The 22,374-nt window shown below is 37.9% G+C and overlaps 1 protein-coding gene across 2 annotated transcripts in view; it reads right to left on the bottom strand.

The window, feature by feature from the left end:
• RETREG1 (reticulophagy regulator 1) overlaps positions 162-22,374 on the bottom strand; it is a gene marked incomplete at its 5' end in the record, with an annotated part of 64,392 nt that continues 42,179 nt past the window's right edge. For both annotated transcript variants that reach the window (XM_021386291.1, XM_021386292.1), the window contains 6 exon segments: positions 162-4,206; positions 6,401-6,527; positions 7,440-7,504; positions 9,309-9,446; positions 9,982-10,066; positions 11,836-11,962. In XM_021386291.1, the coding sequence (XP_021241966.1) occupies positions 3,695-4,206; positions 6,401-6,527; positions 7,440-7,504; positions 9,309-9,446; positions 9,982-10,066; positions 11,836-11,962 (1,054 nt within the window).

Raw genomic sequence — 22,374 nt, 5'->3', positions numbered from 1 at the left:
AGATCAACGTTTATTCAGAGTGACCCGACACACCGCCAAGCACTGGTTCACATCAGGGAAAGGAAAGGAATAAACAAAGTGCGGCAAAAAGTCGACCGAAGGCTTTTCTCGCCATCTTTCTCTCATTTTTCCTATCTTGGGAACAAACATACAATTAGATGTAATGAAAGATATAAACTAACACGTATTTATTAAACGGTCTTACAAACAATCAATATAATAATTCCATGTTTACAAAATAGTAACCAAGCTAGGTAAAGTGCTGTGAAGTACTTCCAATACGGATGATTTGTAGCGCTTCCGGTTCTGGTGACCCGCCATGGAGGTGCTGCTCACGGGGCGCCGCGCACCGGTGCGCTGCGAACACATGATGGGACTTGGGGGGAACGTGCTCAGAGCGCTGAGATGGAGTCTGGAAAAGTGCAAAACAAACCAATCCATAGACCAAGAGCGGTTTGGGATCCTAGGGCTTTGGGCCAAATGAGTTCCCCTCCTTCGCTGCTTCCGGCTGCAGAGCTGTGGGCCAGTGCCCAGCGGGGACATCAGAACAGCGTGCCGTGCAGAGAGAGGCGCTCACGTCCTGCACTTCATACACATAAAGCCCCGATTCAATGCTGACGGCCCAGTCTGATACTGAGGTGTAGGTAGACGCAGGGAGGTTTTCAAGTGGGGCTAGGGCACCACGCGGGCAGATCCCACGGCATCCAGCTCAGTGTGACTGCTCACCTCCATGCTCCATGATCTGCAGCCTGACCGTGCTGGGCTTGGCCCAGAAAGCGCCCAAAAACAGGCCTCCAGAATCACAAACACATGCTTCAAAGCCACGCGCCGCCTTGTGCTCACTGCACCTTTTCCCTGCCCTTGTATTTTGGAAGATGAGAAGATGATGGCAAAGGTTAGTAACGAGAAAAGTCGGACCACGGGCAGATGATGTGACAGGAGTTTGTACATAACGGCTATGTAGTGGCTGCTGCTAGAATACAGCTTAATGAAGGCTTCTGAAGTTCTTTCCAACTAAACGGGGTGGAAGGGCTTACAGAGGAGAGAAAGATTTCCTTTGTGTTCTGCTATCCAACTATTGAGGAATGTACTGTGGCCGAGCAGAGGGTTTCCTACCAGCCCTTCTCTGGGAGGGAGAGGTAACATTCCACAGAAAATGAACACCTTTCCTCTGCTTTAGAAGGAATACTCTATGCTACAAAATGGCCTCCTTCCCATTACTCAGTACTTACAGACTTGCATAAAAAAAAACTATATAATCAGCTACCATGAGAACAGATGAATTCCAGACACTCAAATAAGCAGTGATGTCCCTAATCTTTAATGATTTGCTTGCTCAAGTTTTGCTATTAGTTTCTGTAAAACATTTGAGACTCACACTTCATTGGAGAAAAATCGATCTATGTTGAAACCAGAAAATGGATCATTTACAAAAAGTTCAACAAACTCCTCCAACCACCTATCCTCCTTGATCTAATTTATTCTTCTAGAAGAGTGCCCAGTGTTAGGTACTTTCATGACCACAAGTGTTCTTCATAAAATGACAATAAAGTGCACGCTGTTGCAGTGCCACCAGTGACAGCCTTTCTCACCCACCTATTCCAGCCAAGTTCGCAAAGGACTTGTGCCTCCCCACCTCCAGCCTGTTGTTTCCCTGGGCACCAGCACCCTTGTTCAGAGAGCACGCCTTGTCTAGGAACTCTGCAAAGCCCCATCAGCATCCTGGAAGTTGTAGGTTTCTCACAGTTAACGATTGTCCTATACACGCAGCAAGGACACAATGTTCTCAACTTGTCTAAGAAACTTAAATGGCCTTTAAACTTGGTGATTTCTCAGCAAAAGCTTCCTTTGTTTCTATTTTTCCAAGCGGGAAGCACAGGCTGGGGGAAGGTGAAAAGGAAACTTAACAATTAACAGTGTGAAAGCGATGTGGCCGTGTTTTTTAAATAATTTTCAGAAACGTGCTTTTAATGGTAAGATGCTATAATTTCAAACGCTGCATCCTGGGTGATCTATATCCAGCATCCACTTATTTTGAAATGGATTTGATAATGAAGGCACAGGCTGACTTTTTTACTGGTGAAGGACAGCAAACACGGTCAATATGCATTACTGACACAAAAGCACAAGCGACGATAAAGCCAGTGTCGAAAATTCTCAGCGTCTTTCCTTTTGCTGCAATCTGTTTGGCCGCCTGCCTATTTTTTTCACCTCAAGAAAAGAAAAAGTAATTAGAATGGAGTTAACTTCAAACACAGGTTTACCTACATATACACGTTAGTGGAAATAGTTATACTCCGTTGCTGTACTTTCTGAGGGTCCTAGATGACAGCATTCACCTCTTAAAATGCCAGCAAATGGAAAATCACTTCAGTAGTAGTAGCAGCTGACATGGTCCCTCCACTTTGCTAGTAGTTTATGTCACGTTAGAAAAACGAGCTTTACTTCTTCCTATTTCTTTCAATACTATTGCGTGGTACTACAATTTGATTTTGTTAAAGGTGAACGAAAAAGCCCTAGGAAAAGTTAAAACGAGTAACCTGCTTAAGATCACATGCCATTCACTGAGCACATGTGGAGTTTAAAAGGGTCAATCACTGAAACAAGCTCACTTTTGTTTGATTGCTTGTTTTAAATTACATGCCAGGAAAAAGACTGAGCGTCTTCCATAGCAAATGACTTCACTAAATACTTTAAGTATCTCACAAGATCCAGCTTGTACAACTTCTGTTGAAAGTGACGGCAGTTGTTACAGGGAAAAAGAAAAAAAAACACCAAAAAAACAGAAACAAACCCCACAAGATTCTGAATTATGCAAGTGGCAGCTAAAAAAGCCCTTCTCTTTACCTCTAACTTTTATATCTCCCCTAGTCCAAACAATAACTGTCCCGCCTGCTCCTCAAAAGGCTGTTGAGATTACATAGTAACTCATCTATAAAAATGTATTGGCTGACTTTACACAGGCAATACTGCCAAGGACCAGACTCTGAAGGAACACAGCAGGTGGTCAGTCACATAGCCTGCCACTTTACAACTCTACAAGCCTAAAACAGCAAAAATGTGGAAATGCATCACCATATCCAATATAACTCAAAAGTTTTTTAAGTGTTAAATCAAGTTCTCCAATAGTGTTGCACGCAAATTTAAACTAGACTTTCGCTGGTTAATGCATTCTTAAGTAGGAGATGCACTATACATAACAGTAACTGCAGGGATTCAGACTTCCTGGCATGATTGAAGGAGGTGAGATTTAGTTAATCTCACTGCGATCCTCTGATAACTCATCCTTGCTGTGTTAACCATTAGTTGTATTACATGGTTGGCAACTATGAGTAAATCAATTGCCGATGTTGAAAATTTGGCTCAGGACCCCAAAATGCATGTTTGGCATAAGATAAAAAAAACCTCTCCCCCAATCCTTTTGAACAACTGACCTCCAGCACACACCTGCAACCGAACAGTGGATAGATAATTCATTTCCATGCTATTACATTGAGGTATAACTACCAGAAACATTAAACTATCAGTATCAGCTGATATTTATCCAGTTAATTCACTCTGCATAAGGGAAATTATTACAACACATCTAAAGTGATAGTTAAAGCTTACAGCTCAGAATTTTCCTTTTTTTGCATTCGATTTTTTGTGTGTTTTATGTTTCATTTCCTTTATGTCACCAGCTGCAGTTCCCAGGCTAATGACTTCCAAGCAGATGTGAAAGGAAGCCCGAAGACTTCTTTTTTTCCTGGGGCTCTGCTTCTTGGCCTTGTGAAAGTCCCAATTCTTTCTCAATCTGCTCAAGCTCAGACTGGTCAAGCAGTTCAAAATCATCGGCTTCCTCCGTGTCCGTCTCCTCACTCAAGCTGGGCACCGCGCGTGAGGGAGCTGGCTGCGCAGCCTGCAGCTGGTCTTTGATGGCAGCAGACACGGCGGCTGCGATGACATCCCCAGCAATACCGCTCATCAAATTAAAGGTTTGGTCACTGGTCAAAGGCAAGGAGAGCCCTGCGGTGGACGGCCTCTCTTTACTCTGCCTGGAAGAATGCTCCACCTTTAAAGACATTTGTTCTTTTTTTCTGTTTTGCTGGATGGGCATACCGATGCTCGAGTCATCATCATCATTTGTTCCTGCACCGTTTTCTAAAGAAGGGAATTCTGAGAGATCTCTAGCGAAAGCTTCTTCGTGATCACTAGGTCGGTCAAAATCTGTCACGGGATTAACCGAGAGGAACTGTTAGCAAACAAGAAAGGCTTCCCCAAAAAAGCAGCCAAATGTAAAAATGCAATTTGTAAATTTTCCTTTGAATGCATTTATTATTCCATAATCTTCTGTAGTCTTAATGCAGAGGAGCTTTATCTTACCTTTAAAATAAAATAAAAACCTAGTACTTCTTATCTCCTGATATCAACCTGACTTTGAATCTGAATTCGTACTGCGTGAGGAAACCATTCCAATCCCATTAAAAATGATTAAAATGTAAAACAAACGAACAAAAAAACAGAACAAGCACTTAGCTATCATGGATTTTCCATTTCAGTGAGCCCACAACATTAAAATCTTCTACCTAAAGTCATTTTGCAATATGTATGTGGAGATTTGGAAAAGTGCTTGAGAACAACTCCTTTCAATATTTGAAGAAAACACCTTTTTAAAGTGCAATCTAGCTGTATATGAAACAACCGTGCAAATCTTCCTTACAGCTGGTTCTAAATACAACAAAAACCTAAAGTCCTAGCAATTATAGAGCGACAAGGCTTTGAAGTCTTTTTCTTCACAATATATACAAATGACAAATATATGCACATGAATGCTTAGCAGCTTTAATAAACTTTTTAAAAGTGTAATAAACTTTTAATAGCATGTTTAAACAAAGATGTAAAAACAACGTAAAGACTTAATTCATAGTTTGTTGCAATCATGTCCAGTGCTTGTGCTAAATAGGGAACAGAAGATGGAAACAACAGATGACCAGTATAGTTTCACATATTCAAGTGGATAAAAGCAGAATGCAAACGAATAAAGATTAAACTTTAACAACTGCTTTAATGGCATGTTTTTAGACATTTAGACATGTGTAAAGCATACTGACTACAATACATGGCCTGTGTAATACACCTGAATGAGCACAAGGGAATACTTTGATCTAGTACTAGTAGGCAATATTTGAATGAGAAGGTAAAAACCAATCAGTTTGAACTTACTTTCTATGAAAACGAGCAAAATGAGCTTTCATAAGGGCTAAGGAAATAAATCCTAAAACTCTCATACATCATTTTCTTCACTTCCTTTGGGAAAACAGGCTGGAAAGGTGAGGAGGAAGGATTATGCTGTATGCAAAGTGGCAGCTCAGATGCACACAGCTTTGAGAAGAAATGTGCCAGTGCAGCCAACACTGTTCAAAGTTTCTCTTAATGATGTGGATGATGAGTTGGAGTGCACTCTCAGCAAGTTGATGGACAGAAGGAAACTGCTCTGGGGCAGATGCAATTAATACTCTGGAGGTAAGAAACCTCATCAGGCTGGAGAAATGAATGGGCTGAAAAGGAATGCTATGAAGTCCAGAACTGTGCAGTCTTGCAACTGGGATGGAATAACCAATGCAGCAGTACTAGCTGGGGGCAATGAAACAGAAAGCAGCTTTGAAGACATTCCAATTTACAATTCAATGATCATACAGTGCTGTCTATTCACAACTTGAAATATTAACAAAATAATTTACATTATTAATTTGGCCCTTATAATGTTAATATGTAATACCACCCTACTTGCCACTTTCAGTGAACTTCTTAAAAGAGAGGTGCAAGATCTGCAGAACAACAAATCCACACACAAGACTGCACCAAACGACTGCTGTTCTTGGTATTTGTTCAGGCTTAACTGACTACTTGGTCTGTAAAAAGTATGAGCTTCAAGATCTAGACAAGATCAAGACAAGTGCTTGACGATCTCCTCCTAGTCTTGGTCTTCATGTCTCATTTAGGCTCACGACTGGATGTCTTTAATTGGCTGTTTAGCCATTCAAAGTATACACTTCTTCTTCCCCAAAAGAACGCATACTAACTTAAAATGTTTACTTGCTTAATAGCTGTGGTAGAAGAGATCTGGCACATACTCTGATGCAACTGTTCTACTCACTGCTACTTATATACCTAGACGTTTAGTGATGTACTTCATTATTTTTAAGATGAAGACAGCTCTTATAGAAGGTGTACCCAAAACAAAATAAACACTGGAATGAAATTTAAATTCAGTGTAGTGAAAAACAAACAAACAAGCAAGCAAACAAAAGAAAACAAACCAAAAAAAGGCCACACGCTTCTGTTCTCAGATTCTCCAATAGTTTTCAGGTAACTTACAGGACTGCAATTTGTCGATATAATAGATGAAGCTGTTACATACCATCAGATGTGTCTGTCTGTGGAGAATACCCCTCGGATAAGTTAAAGGTCCCATTATCGGTCCAAGACACTTCTGATACGTCTGTGTCAGACACTGACAGCTCTTTGGCAACAACTGCAGGACTAACCTACGTGTAAATTCAAAAATTCACACTACAGGAAGCCAATGAGTAGATACTGAAAAAGAAGTATCCTGCATATCACAGCACTATACGTTATCTCCTATTTAATTGTAGAAACAGTAAAATAACAGTACAGAAGACTTAGAAATGAACCATCCCTCTTCTTAATTCATGAACGTATTCAGATAAAGCATAGAACATTCCAATTATTCATTCTGAATGTAGTATCTTACTGTAATGAAATCAAAATAAGCTTGCAAATACAATTTATGCAGAAACACAAAGTAATGCCCAAACGTGGATCAAAACAAAAACATTATCCACAAGATAATTGAAAAATAGCCACCTTAACTCATCCTTTAAGAATTTATCAGTGTTCAATTATGACTGCTACAAATTTTTATCCTATTATATATATATATATATTTCAGAATATTAAAGCTCCTTCAGAGGTGATCACTGTCAAAGTCAGGCTCTACACATGACTGATCCAATGCTGCATAAGAATTTCGAGAAATCTAATTTTTTTCTTAACAACTGATGTTCTGATTATAATGGAAAAACTGTCTGCCATACATATTAACAGAAAAAGGAGGCACTAGAGCGCTCTCATACGTACTTGGAAAGATATTTGTAGATAATATATTGATTTATACTATTATTGAAAATGTTCTGACAAATGATTAAACAAGTATCTGAGAAATTATGTAGAATTTCTATGCATTTCCCTTTTACATTTTAATTTTAAAAAATTAGCTGCAATTTCACTTTTGCAAATATAAACAGCTGCCCTTGCTATGAAATTCTAGTTCAATCATTCTACAGCCAATACAAAATCAACACATTTATCTAGGTAGTGCTCTAGATATTATCTATATAGATTTAAAAAAGAAGATATGGCTGACTGAAAAAAGTCACCTTAGGACACAGGGCTGATATGTCTAATTCACTGTCATCTTCTGTGGATTTTGTTTTTGCTGTTTCTGAAAGAAAAAAGAAAAATTATCCTACTCGTGATAATGGATCTCCAGGTTCTGCGTGTGCTCTCTGTCACACAATTTAGGTAGTACAGTAAACTGTCACCAGTTGACATAGGTATCATTTATGTAATATGCTGTGGGGGTGAGAAAAAAGGCTGAGTAAAAAGCTAGATATCTATCAAAATATATTGTGCAGCAGCCAAAGCAGGAGGGGGAATGTTGCTCTGAAATGCATTTGAACACATTTATTTACCTGTATTGTACTTCTTTCAGAAGCTTCTGTTGGTCACGTTAACATAATGTGCCCTCAACAATACATATTTATCTTCTAATCTACGCTACCAGTACAAGGTGCAATTGCAACATACTGTTATAAAGGGCAGCGTAGTTACTCCAGCATATTACATTACTTTTACCTGAAGACATACAGTTTTCTGGATAACTGCATGAAGTCTTCATTCAACTTTTTTTTGTTGTTTTTGTTTTCCACCGTATTACTCTGCATTCATAACATTTACACACAAACATGCATACGAACCATCCCCTCATGTCTGGCAGAATGATGTTGCTCCTCGCAGATGAACAGAAACACAGTTTTCACCTAATTTCCTCTCTCTGTCTGAGAATAATCTGGTGAATATATTAAACTAATATAAGCCAGTATCACTGGAAAGCACAGTCCATGTTTTTGCTGGTTGATTATTTTTGCAACTTGCTGCTTCTTCTCTTGTGCCAGTACAAGGATGTGTGAACTCGTGAGCTGAACCCAAGAGGTTAAGCAAGGCAGGGAGCTTGCCTGGGTTAAATTAAACTGCAGGGTGAGAGGCAGGAAAGAACAGCTCTAAACTGGCCCATTTTCCCAGCACTGGCTTATGAAATGTATGAAACAACAGCCTAATCTCTCTCTCTGTCAGATTCACTTAAAACTAGAACAAGGTGGAACAATGCATGAAGGAAACAATTCAATGCATTATTCCTTATTTCCAGCAACTACTGCACTATCTGTAAGAGAAACAAAAAACGCAGATGGTTTCTCTCACTGTGTTCAGGAACAGGAAATTATACAATTAACTGCTGTAAGAAATACACATTTTAAAGCAGATATGAAATCTACTGAGATAACGCTAACTAGAAAGGTTAGGCTACCTGCAAACAATTCAACTACAACTATGAAGTTTTAATGATCACAACTAGTGCATACAAAGATAAACTTAAGACAACCTCAATCACTTAAAATATTTTTCCTGAAATAGCTTTATTACTTAAAATCTAAAGGTTTCTGAGGTTACAAGGATTTCAAGTGAGATAGGTGAGATTTTGTTTTAAGCTGACTTCTCCCTTGTCTGACTAAAAACTTTGAATAATTTCAAGCTAATAGCCTACTGCAATTCTTAAGTGCTTACTGACTATTTGGGGAAGAAAACATCTCTTTTTTTCTTGTTGCTGTTGGGAGTAAAACAAGGCAGATACAGATGCTAGAACAGAGCTCAGTCTCTTACTGAAAATCCTGTGACGTACAGTTTTGTGTTCTTAAGTGATTCTCTCTCCTGGATGAGTTTGACTTATCGGAATAGAAACAGACATTTCATACTTTACTTCAAGTAGGTTTTTTTTCCTGAAAATCTACCAGCCGTACAGCTAATCACATATGAAGACCATCATCAACTCTGCCTTGTTTCCTTCCATTAAATCTTTTTTTCTTTTTTTTTTACTATACCCAGACATTTGACATACATCGTTTGCAAGGCGAATAAGGTGGTCTCTGCATACAGAAATGCATTATTTGGGACTGGACTGAGTTACTCACCAGATCTCTCTTTTTTCTTCTGGTTGATGTATTCCACTATTCCAAAATCTAGTTTCACCAGAACAGACTTAACTTTGTTGCACAATTTCTGTCCAAATTCATTGCACTTGAGGAAGGGACATAGAAAGGCACACAATACTGCGATAAAGACAGAAAGAGAAAATGCATTGAAATATTGCTTTATAAAAAGTTAATAAATAAAGATTAAATAATGCATTGTATTATTAATTCTACATAATATAATTAGTTTTGAGTAACACAGCCCACCTTGAAGTGCCCATGTCTGACAAACTGTTAATGTTACATCCATTTTCTGGGAGCCAATGCCTACTCACCGCAAAACAATACCGTGGTATTCATACCAAATGACACCCTTCTTAGTTCCACTAAGGAACAATTTGTGATCACTTCAACATTTATCATCATCTTGACATCTCTATCTGAGACACACGGCTATGCAAAATTACACCAGAATCAACAAGCTGAAAAAAACTTGTAAGCTGACTTCCAGAGAGCAAATGACATTTGTCAGAATTTACATATATGTACGCATATATACATGTGTATATATGCATGTATGTATAACAATAAATAAAAAATACTCCCTACACAGAGACCAAATAATGAACAATCCAGGTACGTAAACTGTGACTGCAAGAGAGACCATACTTACGCAAGACATAGGAGAGAACAACTCCAGGAATGTAACTTCCCAAGACAGTGAAAAATGTGCATACACTGCAGACTAGTAGGCAAAACTGAGAAAGACATGAAAACTGGCCATTAGTATTTCCATTTGTATAAGTATTTATATCATTTTGCAAGGAAAATTTCTATGGAATGCTGCATTTCAAATGAATCTAGAATGCAGTGAAAAATAGAAGGGTTTTTTTTTCTTTTTTCTTTTTTGTTTTAAATTAGGAAATTGTTAATCAGAATGTACTTCCTTTTCTATTATAAAAATATGCTATTTTTATTTACAAGCTGTTACCACTAAAATTACGAGAACTTACTTTGCCTTCATTACACAAAAATGGCTTAACACTTAATAGGCAAGAAACAAAACAAACCACTAGCTTCAATTTTACAATGCATGCTTCCAAAAAACAAGAAATCCTTCTATGAGTTGTATAGTTCTGAAGTGTTATTCCATACAACCGTTTTGTCCTGGTGCTTCCTGGCCACCCTAACATCCCATAATGACAAGGAGGAGTTGAATTTTAAATAGAAAATTTGAGATTCAGCCTCTGCTGCAACTGAGATGTACATCTTTCTGTAATGCACAATGCTGAGTACAGAACTGACCTGTTGAGAGTTTACAGTAAAAATTCATTTGCTTTAGAGTTGAACTGCAACAAAATTGCCCAGAAGAAATTCTGCACACGGCATCTGTGCTAATTTGCCTATAATTAAACAGCAAAATAGTGACATAGCTCAGAGAACTAGGTCAGGAAAAAGAAAGGAAAACATGCTGTCAAAATCAACTTCTAAATCAGGATTAGACCTATCTTAAAGATATAGCTACTTTGTCACATTACTACAGGACAAGATTATGGTACTGTGTATACTGGTATTGCATTTCCTTACCTCAGTATACCCCAACTTCTTTTAAAGATAACCTTATCATCCTAGCCACAGAATTTGTGTGTGTGTGTGCAATTCATATACCTTTGAAATGTATCTGATCCCACTGTTCATTGCTATTTTCAGTCTGAACTCCTAATATTCTTGTGTAGGACTGCATGCTTCCAATTTGCTTATTCTTAACGGCTGACTTTCATGAAAAATTTTGTAGCATATTTAATTGAGATCAAAAGAGAGGAAAATAAATACCCTAATCATCTCCTTCTAGATTTTTATGTTTAGCAATAACAATGTAAAAGTGAAAGCTACATTTTCCCAGTGATATCGCCACTATATGCTGTTACAATTATTTACGTTTTTCTTTGAAAAAGAATGCTGCTTCACACTGGACTAGAACTACATGATCATCCTCTTCCTATTAGGAAAGAATAAACTCTAGTCTTGTTTGCCTCTTCATGAACTGTGTTCTCCAGCTCAGTTTTTCCAGAAAAAAAACCAACAAATGACTACCATCACGTAGAAGAAAAATTATCACAATAAAATATGAAGAATTCTCTTCTATCATATAATACATATGATATAGCCCTTTCTGCAAGCTACAATTATTTGGAAAAAAAAAACACATATATCTTTGAATGGTGTAGTTTTAAAAATGCTTTTTATAGGTTTTATTAAATCTCCTTTAAATCTCCTTTCCACAGAATGACTGATGAGGTTCAAGCAGCTAAAAGGGCGGGAACTTTAATGCTAATAAACTCTACCACAGACACCTTTTCTCACTGATTATCTATCTACCTGTGTTCTGCACACAGGGAGCGCTTAGGAGAAACTCGTGACTGAATGTATCATAAGATGCTTTTTCTGTGTTTTTTCCTTTCTTTACATCTATCTCATCTTTGTATTCAACAGTATCAAATTATCACTCTTAGTTGGCAGTGCTTACCTTGCCAGGGTTTTGCTCCTTGAAGTGGGACATTTCTTGAAGAAATACAAATAAATTCATCAGTGCTTCTGAAAGGCACTGATTTATTCTGAGTCTGTAGTCTTGCCTGGAACTGATGACTTCCCAGCTGAGTAAAATGAACACAAACACACAACACCTTTAGTTGTAGCTCATACGAATATTGAAGTAGGTTGAAAATATGTGAAGCCTTATTGGCTTCCAGACTAACCATGTTGAAAAGATACAGCCTCCAGCTATCCAATAGATGCTGCAGGCTACACAAATTTTATCCATATTTTTTCTTTACATATTGTACAAGCTATAAGAGTTCATAAGAATTTTAACTTTTCGCAGTAGAAAGTTATTCAATCGGTCGCTTTTGCCTAGCCCCTCTACAGGACACACACGTAACTTACTATTGTGTCATACTTCATTAGCTACAATTTATGTTCATTCTTATTTATCTTTTATTGTATTTTGGAATATGAACTTGTTAATATCCCTCACTTCTTGGTATAAGGACAGTTATGGGGATTTCCAAGTATTTGAACATACACTTGTATTTTGTGAGGGAAGAACGAATGCACACATACAACAGCACTGCTGTCTGTAGTCTGCTGAGCCTCACAGCCAGTTATTTTGGAGTTTTGTTCCCATAAGTAACAGGCTTGAAGGTGCATACATAAAATTACATTGTTATGTTTCCATTTACTTAACACCTAACATTCTTCAGAAGATAGATGGATCCCTAACAAAATAGGCTTCTTTTTCCTCATAAGTATTTCACAGATCTCTTGGAGTGAGCTCACAAACCTGTAGGAATTCTTAACCCCAAGGTTAAAAAAGAATGTATTAAAAATGTTGCTCTCTCATGTTACTTTCATTTTGTGAGTCTATAAAACAAAAGTGTACAGCAACGTCTTACACAGGCAGGTGCTCACTCTGAACTTGCACTGAGAGCTGTGACTCAGCTCTTACTAGCAAAAGCAATGGGTTTACTTAGAGAGCCAAGGAGAAACATAGAACGGCCTGGGTTGAAAAGGACCTCAAAGACCATCTAGTTTCAACCACCCTGCCATGGGCAGGATCGCCAACCACTAGACCAGGCTGCCCAGAGCCACATCCAGCCTGGCCTTGAATGCCTCCAGGGATGGGGCATCCACAAGGAGATAATGGTTAAAGGAAAATGGAATGGAATTCAAGGAGTGATTTACTTCAGTGGTACATGTATAATTGCTCTGGGCTACAAGAGATATGCTGGTGTTTCGCAAAAAGATAACCTTCTCCTAGCAGGGCTGAAGTTACACGATGCTACTTCCAGATAGTTTTGGGAGCAGGCAAGATGCTAACCTGGCACTGAAGGGCTGGTTGTTAAAAGGGTCAAGGGGCCTGAATGAGGCAGAAGCCTTGATGAGTGAATCATGAGACCGCATCATATAATGCAGCTCACATGGTTTAGCACACTGTGTTGTCAAATGTAAAGAAAGGCTTTAGATCACACTATAACTTCAGGTTTCTGGTCACAGATTAATAACAAAGCCATTCACATGCTTGCTAAATATATGCAGAAATGTATATTTCACTTTATTTTCCAGTGGAAAAAAAACCTATTTATATATTTTCAGTTTAATAACTCAAAGGATATACCACATATTCTACAAATTGTGATAAAAGAAGAAATTGAACTCTGAATTTCAAATCCAGTGTTTCAGCAAAAGTGACACCATTCTTAAGCTCTCCTTGAAACTTGCAGCTAACATTTGGGCCAAAATCTGGAAAACATATCTGACATCCAATATAGCAACGTGCTTGATGAGTCTAACACCACTTTTTCTTAAAAATACAGTCTCCTAAATATACAGGATAAGAGGGCTGCAGGCTTCTGTTGAATTGTACATCTTGGTCCAGCTGTTGCCCGCACTTAAATTTGTGAATTTTTACATACTTAGTTGCAAGCCAGGAATAAGCCTTCTTCTCACTTACACATGACATCCATTCTTATTTTACATGAGCATGTTGCATATCTTCTTTTCTGTTGCACTGTGGACTTCTTAATTACTTTGAACCAGCTTTGCAAACATAATAGACATTAACCATCTTCTCCTATTTTCAAGTATTTGGTCTAAGTAGCAACATTTTTCTACAAAATTCAGGAAGAATTTCAAAGAAGTCTTTTTACACACATGGACAACCTTTCCCTCTGCCTCTATTTAACCACTGCAAAGCAACTTCACCACAAGGTGGTGATACAGCAGCATGGGTGTAGGGGTAAGGTTTGGGAGCCATTTTACACAGAATATAAATAGCATTAAAGGAGAGGGAGTCACATTCAAAGTATGGTATGCATAGTGAAACAAAGAACACAGCTTTTAGAAGAACTAATTTTTTTCGCCATGGTGTAAAACCAATCAAAGTTCAAAACCCAAACTGATGTCCTATTCCTGGTATTTATTATAGTATAGAATTTACTACTGTATTGCAGTAGTGTGATTACCTCTCATGTTACGGAATATTCAGAGAGAGAGCTCTTCCCCCTTAAGAAAAACCAAACCATTTTAAATAGTGCATCTGAAGACCATAGGATGAGAGTCCTACGTCTCAGATGAGGTGACGTCTGCAAGACTGAGAAAACAAAACACATCTGCCAGCCATGCAGGACACTGCATGCAGGTATTTGCCTCTGGCAGAAGACATATAAAAGCATTCAATATTTCATGAAGAATACAACAGAAACACAGCAGGACCAATTAGGAATGTTGGTAACACAGAACTTTGTGTTCTCAACACATCCACAATACTGATTTCAGTGTCCACCCTCTGACAGGTGGAGACTTCAGAAAAGTACTATACTAGAATTTTGTCTTATGAGAATGATATTTTATAGATAGGCTATTCTCCTTACTGAAACATTGCTTCCAGCTTTTCTAACACAGCATTCATATGTATTTTAAGAATTTCCTGTTTATTCTAGTACTGAAAACTACTATTGTGACAGTACTATGAATTACAAAATCATTTCACAGACTTTGCTCTGTTCTTTATTTAAAACTGTTGGTAATTAAAGTGGAACTTAATGGAAAAGATAAAATGGGCAGGACTGATGCTCTCAAAATGGAGCTTTGAAATACATAGGACAATTGTAGACAGTTAGCTTCCTAATGTCAAAAGTTAATTGCAAAAACGGAAAAAAAAAATTAAAAAATGAAGGCATTAGCTGCAATAATAATGCAGAGTATTTTCACATATACTAACCACCAATATAAAGACAATATAAATCATTGTGGAGGAGACACTACAAGGCACTAAGAGACAAACAGTAACAATTAGAATACACAAGTTATGCAGAAAAATGTCACACGTGAGGAAAGTTATCTGGAGTTGCTTCCCTTGGTTGCTACCACTTCTCTCTTTTACAGGACTCAGAAGATGAATGTGTGACCTGCAGATACAGTGTACTGCCAGATGCCCTGGGTCTGTGGTCAGCTGGTGGTGCACTGACAAAGAAGAAACCAAGCATGGGGAGAGGACTCTACAGGTGAAGTTTGCCTCAAAGCATTACAAACCCATTACCTAAGCTTGCTCCACAGAAGAATACTTGGCAGTTTCCTGTAGCATTGAGCCACAAGAAACCTTGAGAAATCTTTGTCAGTTCTGCTATGGCCACGCTTTTTTTATTTTATGAGGAACACCAGGGGACTGTTTATAGGTCTTGTACCGATCTTAGGCAACTAGAACTGTAAAAAATGTGGCTTGCTGATCTTCAGTTCAACAGTCAGATGCACAGGATGCCTCTTTTTGCTCACATCTTCCACCAGCTGTCAGCCCCGGCAACATCTGACTCCGTGGTCCCTTATTCTCTGGGCCTACGTGAGTGGCAGTGCTCACCAGAGGTCAGAGGATGGAACTAGGGGACAGCAGCACAGGTCCTGGGGAAGGGGAGTGAGAAGGAAGGATATGGGTGCAATGTATATTCGTATGTACGCAAAGGTAGAGAGCTTCCTGCGCGCTCTAGTACAAACAGAGATAAAGATTAAACCTACATCAGATCAAAAGCTGACAGGCACTGAAGAATGCATACTCCAAGTTAGTTTCTCAGACATTGTGTTTAAAGACAATGAGGAAAAAATGATCTATAAAGTGTTGCAGATAATAAAAGTGGAGTGTATGACTAGGACATCAGACAACTAAGAGCACAAGAAATAATGTTACTTACAGTACCTTAAAATAAATGACTTAAATGTGAACCCCGTCCTTCCTGCCGAAATAGGTTTTGGAACTCCAAGGTTCCAGAGTGTCTCTTTGAGGATGTAAGTAGCCAGATGTGTCTGAACAGCTTCACGGTTTTTGTGTACCATTTAGAAAGGAAAATTTTATACTCTCCTAACTTATACTGACTTTTGCATAAAGTACTACAGTTCTGTGCTTGAACCGTCAGTAAAATTGAAGACATTCAGAGAGAAAACTGATTACTCATATCCTTCTGACTAACTACTACATCATTTCTAAAATGGAGCAAATATATAAACTGTTTCCCAGTAGCTGTACAACAACACACCATCCCTCCCCAGATGCTTCAACCCATCACAGTCACAAACATTGGCCAGAAGAGTCAGTGGCATTACGTTCTCTAAATATGACTGATGGTGTCATGCTCTCAGTTTGTATCTAGACATCTGTTCAAGCAAAGCCCCATCACATTCTCTCAGAAAGGTCAGTACCTCTCATGTTACTGGTTTCAAGATCTCTTCGTGATGTGCTGGATTTTTTTTAATTATGTGTACATGGTTTAGTATATATCCACATATACACACTACTCAGAACTGCAGCGGGCACAGAGCAGACCATGATGTAGCAACTGAAGGATTGCACCTACATAAACAGAGAAGTCGATAATTACAGTGCTTCCAAACCTGCTTGATTTCCCTGCTGTAAACACACACACTTCAAACCCGTGCAGACTCTGTCATTTTAAGTGGGACTTAGAATCTGTTTGCCAGAGTGGACAACCTCAAAGTTAAATTACCAAAGATATGTAAATCAAAATACAGGCAACACGGCTATTTGGTATTTGGCATTTTAAAAAAAATTTGATATCTGCAGCTTATAGAAATCCAATTCTAAGGAGCATTTAGTATCAGTTCTGAGCATAAATATCTGATACAGTGATGTTGCTGTGAGGGACATGATATTTAAGGACAAACCTCATAGGTAACCAGGAGTTAAGTATAAAACTTGAGCAAATAAGATCAAGTGTGTGAACTGTGAGCAAAACTGGATTGGGAAGGTTTAGTTCCTCAGGGCTTTCACAGTTCTCTCCTGGGAGGAGAGGACCCACCATAGTGCAAAAGGGAAGACTATAATGATGCAGTTACCTTTGAAATAAACATTTCATACCTGGCATATACCTGTGCCAAAAAATGTATTTATAACTGTCTTCTAAATTATTCAGGTATAGAGATAATGAATATTAAATGGTATTTAGATAATGTTTGTGAAAAATACTTAAATGTGCCCCTCTGATCCTGCAACTTAAATTTCACGTGACCATATACTCGAAATGGAAAGAACCATCCTTCACTCTCCAAAATAGAACAGGAGAAAAAGCGCAATTTACAATTAAGTGGAATTAAGAACCAATGACAAAATCTGTAAAATCTATCACTGAAGTTCGTGGTAGAAAATAACGCAATGCTGATGGGCCTTACCGTACTACAATATACCCAGTCTGTGAATGCTGTGTGCACTGCATGGAAAGACGTAACAGCAAATAGCACTGAACTCACGGCATAGCACCTTACTGACCAATAAGGCTAGTTTCAAACGTGATTACTATGCAGAGTTGTGTTTTAACCTGTGCCACTTCTGGATCCTAAGCAACAGTTAAGTACACTAAAATAATTATTTTTGTGTCATGTGACTATGACGAAGTCAACAAAACTTGCAATTTAAATGAATCATTAAGGCAGCATGTAAAATTCTACTTTCTTCAAAGAGATCCATGGCAGAATGACTTGTGTAATTGAAAGAATGAGGAATACAGCAAGCATCTAGAAACACACTGCTCCTCACACTTCATTGAGAATTGTCATCCTAAAACTTTTTGTTACAAGGTCTGTATTTCTCAGAGAAATCTCTCCAGCTTGCAGATATCCGTATGCACTTTATTTCTCATTGCTAATCTATAAACGCTGCAAAGGCTGTGTGATAATGTGGCAAGTATATCCTTTAAGCAACCATCTTTTTTTGAAAGGAAGGTGTACCAGAAGCACCTTTATAAAAGCCTTATTTCACAGCTTTCAGAAACAGCATGTCCCCTTTTCTTTCTATTTTTGGTAATATTGCTGTACAGTAAGTATGTTTAAATGACCAGCATGTGATAAGCCTGGATGTGCTCTTCTCAGTGGCTGCACAGCAGACTGGTCAACACATGTGACTGTCAACAAAACAAAATATATGCAACCTTTCATCCCTGACTCTATCAGCTTCCTGCACAGCGTGTTAAACTGAAGTCGTGACAGTATTTGTTCTCTTCAGCTCACGTGGGAACAACTTGTCACCACCGTGCTGCTAAGCCATACCGATCCCATAAATAAACATCTTTTTTTTCCCCCTATATTGCTCGTCAAGAAAAACTTGTCTTAAAAAGAAAGCAATACTATCATTACAAAAATACGCTGTATCAGGGGATAGGGAAATTCATCTTGTCCAAGAGGCTGCCTGAGGAAAAAAAAAGACAGAAGACTACCAAGATTTTATTTGGAGAGGATGCATTCATCTCTTACATTCAAACGTAACATCAGTTGTGTTAGAAAGTGTTGTCAAGGAGCTGCATTGTCTTTTTGTAACGATTAGATACAAACTGGCGAGCCCAGCATTCTTCAACACAGCAGATCCTCCTAAGTGTTGTTACTTTTTGCTGAACGCACAGCTAGATCAGCAAATATACTCCTACTAACGTGTGGGACACTCCCCCGAGCAGCTTCTCTATGCTGACTCTCCTCAGCAAAGTGACTGGTCAGCTCTGATGGGAAACATTTCCTTTGGCCCACACTACTCTTGCCCAGTTCTCCTGAGAAGAATACCGGCTACTCCAGTTTGAGGTCATCCAGAATGTGAAATGTAAGCTGACAGTCAAGTGCTATTAGTTCAAAGTCATGATTTACTAAATCAGCACAGGCTCTTTAGATGCCTTTTGCATGAAAATGACTCTTTCAGAGTCACATAAATACTATTACAGACTCGCTTTCTATTTAATAAAAACTATAATGCTATTACTACTCGTTGTGGGCTGCTGTATTTTTAGCAAAAGGGTACGAGGGCTGGGATCTTCCAGGTCAGCCTCCCACTTGTAATAGAAACCGGTGATGTAAAAGAGGTATTTTTATTGCACTATTTTTGTTTAGAAAAGTAAGGAAGTTTTGTTTCTGTCAACAGAAGCATAAAGTTCTGCTTGCTGAACTTTAAATAACTCTGCCCAGTTGCTGGAAGCAATTCTTCTACATTCATTTTTCTCCCCTCAAAGTCAATTCTTTTAACCCTTTTCACAACCTCAACTCATTTTCTTCCTCCAGCCTCCACATTCTTCAGCTGGGATACTTCTAGTTCAAGGCCTCTCAAAGTCAAACAGCTAGGAAAGATGAGCTGAGCATTCCTTGAGTTGCAGAGCAGCTGCATGAAAAAGGAAAATTGCATGTTCAACTGCCAAACAAAGAATACGTTTAAATTTCCAAAAACATCATAATGACTTTTCGGATGATATCACAAGGTGGTTTTAACCCTATGAAGAACGTCATTCGGACTGTTTTCATTTGGCTTCAATGACAGTACAAACCGGTGGCCATTTGCTTTGATGCATCACTGAGAGCTCTGAACCACTCATTGCCTACATTTGTGCACTGAATTCAACAATTAAAGCAGTATCAAATACTTTCCACTTTAATATTAGCAGAAGACACAACTACTCTTACATGACTGCAAATCAGTAATTAAATAACATGTAGATTTGACTTTAAACCGGATCTCCACTTTTCCTAAGTCCAAGCATATAGTGACAGAGGTCATGCACTGAGATTATATTTCAAAAACAACTGGTTCAAAATATAGGTCAAAATAACAGAGCCTTTTATCTCATTGTTTATCCAAGACAGAAATGGTTCCTGGCTAACAGTTTAGTGCACCATCCTTTTTGATAATAAGCACATAATAGCAATTAGAACAACAAAGACATTGCTCTAATACAGTTAGGCACACTTCAATACCTGTTTGAAGAACTGTATTCACAGTATCTTTAACACATTCTTGACCATAATTAGACTCCTCCTAAGTTGTCATTCTTTTTAATGCTGTTGTTTTTTTAAAAAAAAAAATACACCAACTATTGCATGTAATTGGGAAAATACTGTTGTTATGTTAAACTACTTCAGTCCTTGACCTTTGACTACATTCTTGCTCGCTGTTTTTTTTTTTATCTGCTACAACCTGGGATCACACAGATAAAACAAAGCAGAAGTGGGTACCTGATCTTCACAACTCTGAAGCCTTTTATTATCCCTCCTAAGAAGTATTTATATGTGTTTGTGCATACGTTCCTTTGGTTATTATACATCTGAACTCACAGTATGACTAGCAGACTATTGACTAATGCCACACCTTGAATGACAATGTCATAATGTCCATAAAATACACTGGTGACACAGTATTTTCTAACGTGGGACATGATCTCAAGAGGAGAGAAGACATTTGAAGTATTTGGTTTTATCTGAGGAATACAAAGACTGCAGCATCCTGGAATCCATCAGCAAACAAAGCTCACTCTACAGCTTCTACAAAAATACAAGCATCCTACTTTTTAAAATATATAGATCAACAGCTTTGATTCTTTGCAGTCTCAAAATTACCCCATCATCTGTATCTGTGTATTTAATAGCTCTTCTTCTGCAACCCTAAAATGCACTGCTGTAGTATAGTTCTCATCCTACTCTAGAGCAGTTCCCACAGATCCTCTTCTTACTCCCTCCTATTTAACTTGGACCAAAATATTCTGACCTCCATAAAATATCACTATCACACCTGTAAAAATGATCTTGAGCTGTATCCTATTTGTTACCACCAAGATAAAAAAAAGGCAAATTAATTCCAGAAAATAAGAACCTTTTCATGAGACTACTTTCTTAAACCTTGTTGGTGAACAGCAAAGCCACACAGGGATGGGTGACTAGGATCAGGACCAACTCATTTACTGGTGGTTGCAGAAACAATAAATAAGAAGAGCAGGCCCTATTATCATGCTTTTTCAGGTTGTTGCTTAAGAAATATTTGTCCTTTTTGATTAATAAAAAAGCTTTGATTCATAAAATAAGAAGTCTTAGAGGTATGGGCCTAGTATCATCTCTTATTTAACTGCCAAAACCTGTTCCAAGCCTGTACAGAGAAAGAATTGCAAACACAGGAAGTTCAATATGACAGAGTGTGCATGCTTTGCATAGAAATTGCATCCTCTTACATGCTGATAAACACTGCATTTTTAAAAAAAATCAAAATTATATTATTTTTCTCAGCTGCTAACATTTCCTCCCATCTTGTATTCAATTAAACATTTCCAAGGGAGGATATGATGCGTGTCCTTTATATAACTGATTCAAAATTAAAAAAAAATAATAAAGTGACTATGATTTGAATCCTTCATTTTTTTTTCTATGTGTCATGCATATTGCTATTTTCCTGTATTGAAAAATATACAATTTAATAAGCTGGAGATTCAGCTAAACAGTTTTTAATGAATAGCACTTAACACTTCCGTAGCTATCACATATTTAGTCAACATTTCATTAAAAAGGAAAAAAAATGTGCCAGTCAGTGCTACAATTACTTATAATCTATGCCATATATAGGGCACAACCTAGATCCCTGCAAACGGAAATGTGTAGGTGACCCCACCCTTGCAAAGACCCAATTACGCCACTGGGGATCCATTCACCCACACTCATCCAGTTAGGTGACAACATCTGAACATACTCATCTACTACAGACGTCCAGAAAGTTGTTCACCCATCTTCCAATGATGCATTCACATACATAATGGAAAAACACCCACAATGTTTAAATTTAAATATAACAAGCAGAGATCAAACCCCAAGCCGTAACAGAATGTTCTCTTCTGATTTCTGTAATTTCTTAGATTTGCAGAATCTAAGAAATCTTAGATTTCTTAGATATTAGCTTTTTTTTTTAACTAACCTCTAAAAAATGTCTATTTCTAAATATATGACATTTTTTTCTTCAGTATCAAATATTTATGAGTACTGTTTAGAAGCCAATATTTTATGCAGCATCAAGAAAATGAAAATCGTAACTACGGAAAGATAGTCTGGACTTAAAGAAACCAAAATCATAAAGTCTGTCACAGCCAAACATCAATAATATTTGCTTTTAAAATATCTATTTTAAAATCTATTTAGCTGAATTTATTTAGTACATTTATTTCCATAGGAATGTGCTAGAACACATTTGGGAGAACGATATTAGTTAAACTGCTCTGAA

Source organism: Numida meleagris, chromosome 2, assembly GCF_002078875.1.
Source record: "Numida meleagris isolate 19003 breed g44 Domestic line chromosome 2, NumMel1.0, whole genome shotgun sequence".
NCBI classification, from domain to species: Eukaryota; Metazoa; Chordata; class Aves; order Galliformes; family Numididae; genus Numida; species Numida meleagris.
This window is presented reverse-complemented; position numbering and strand designations above follow the sequence as displayed.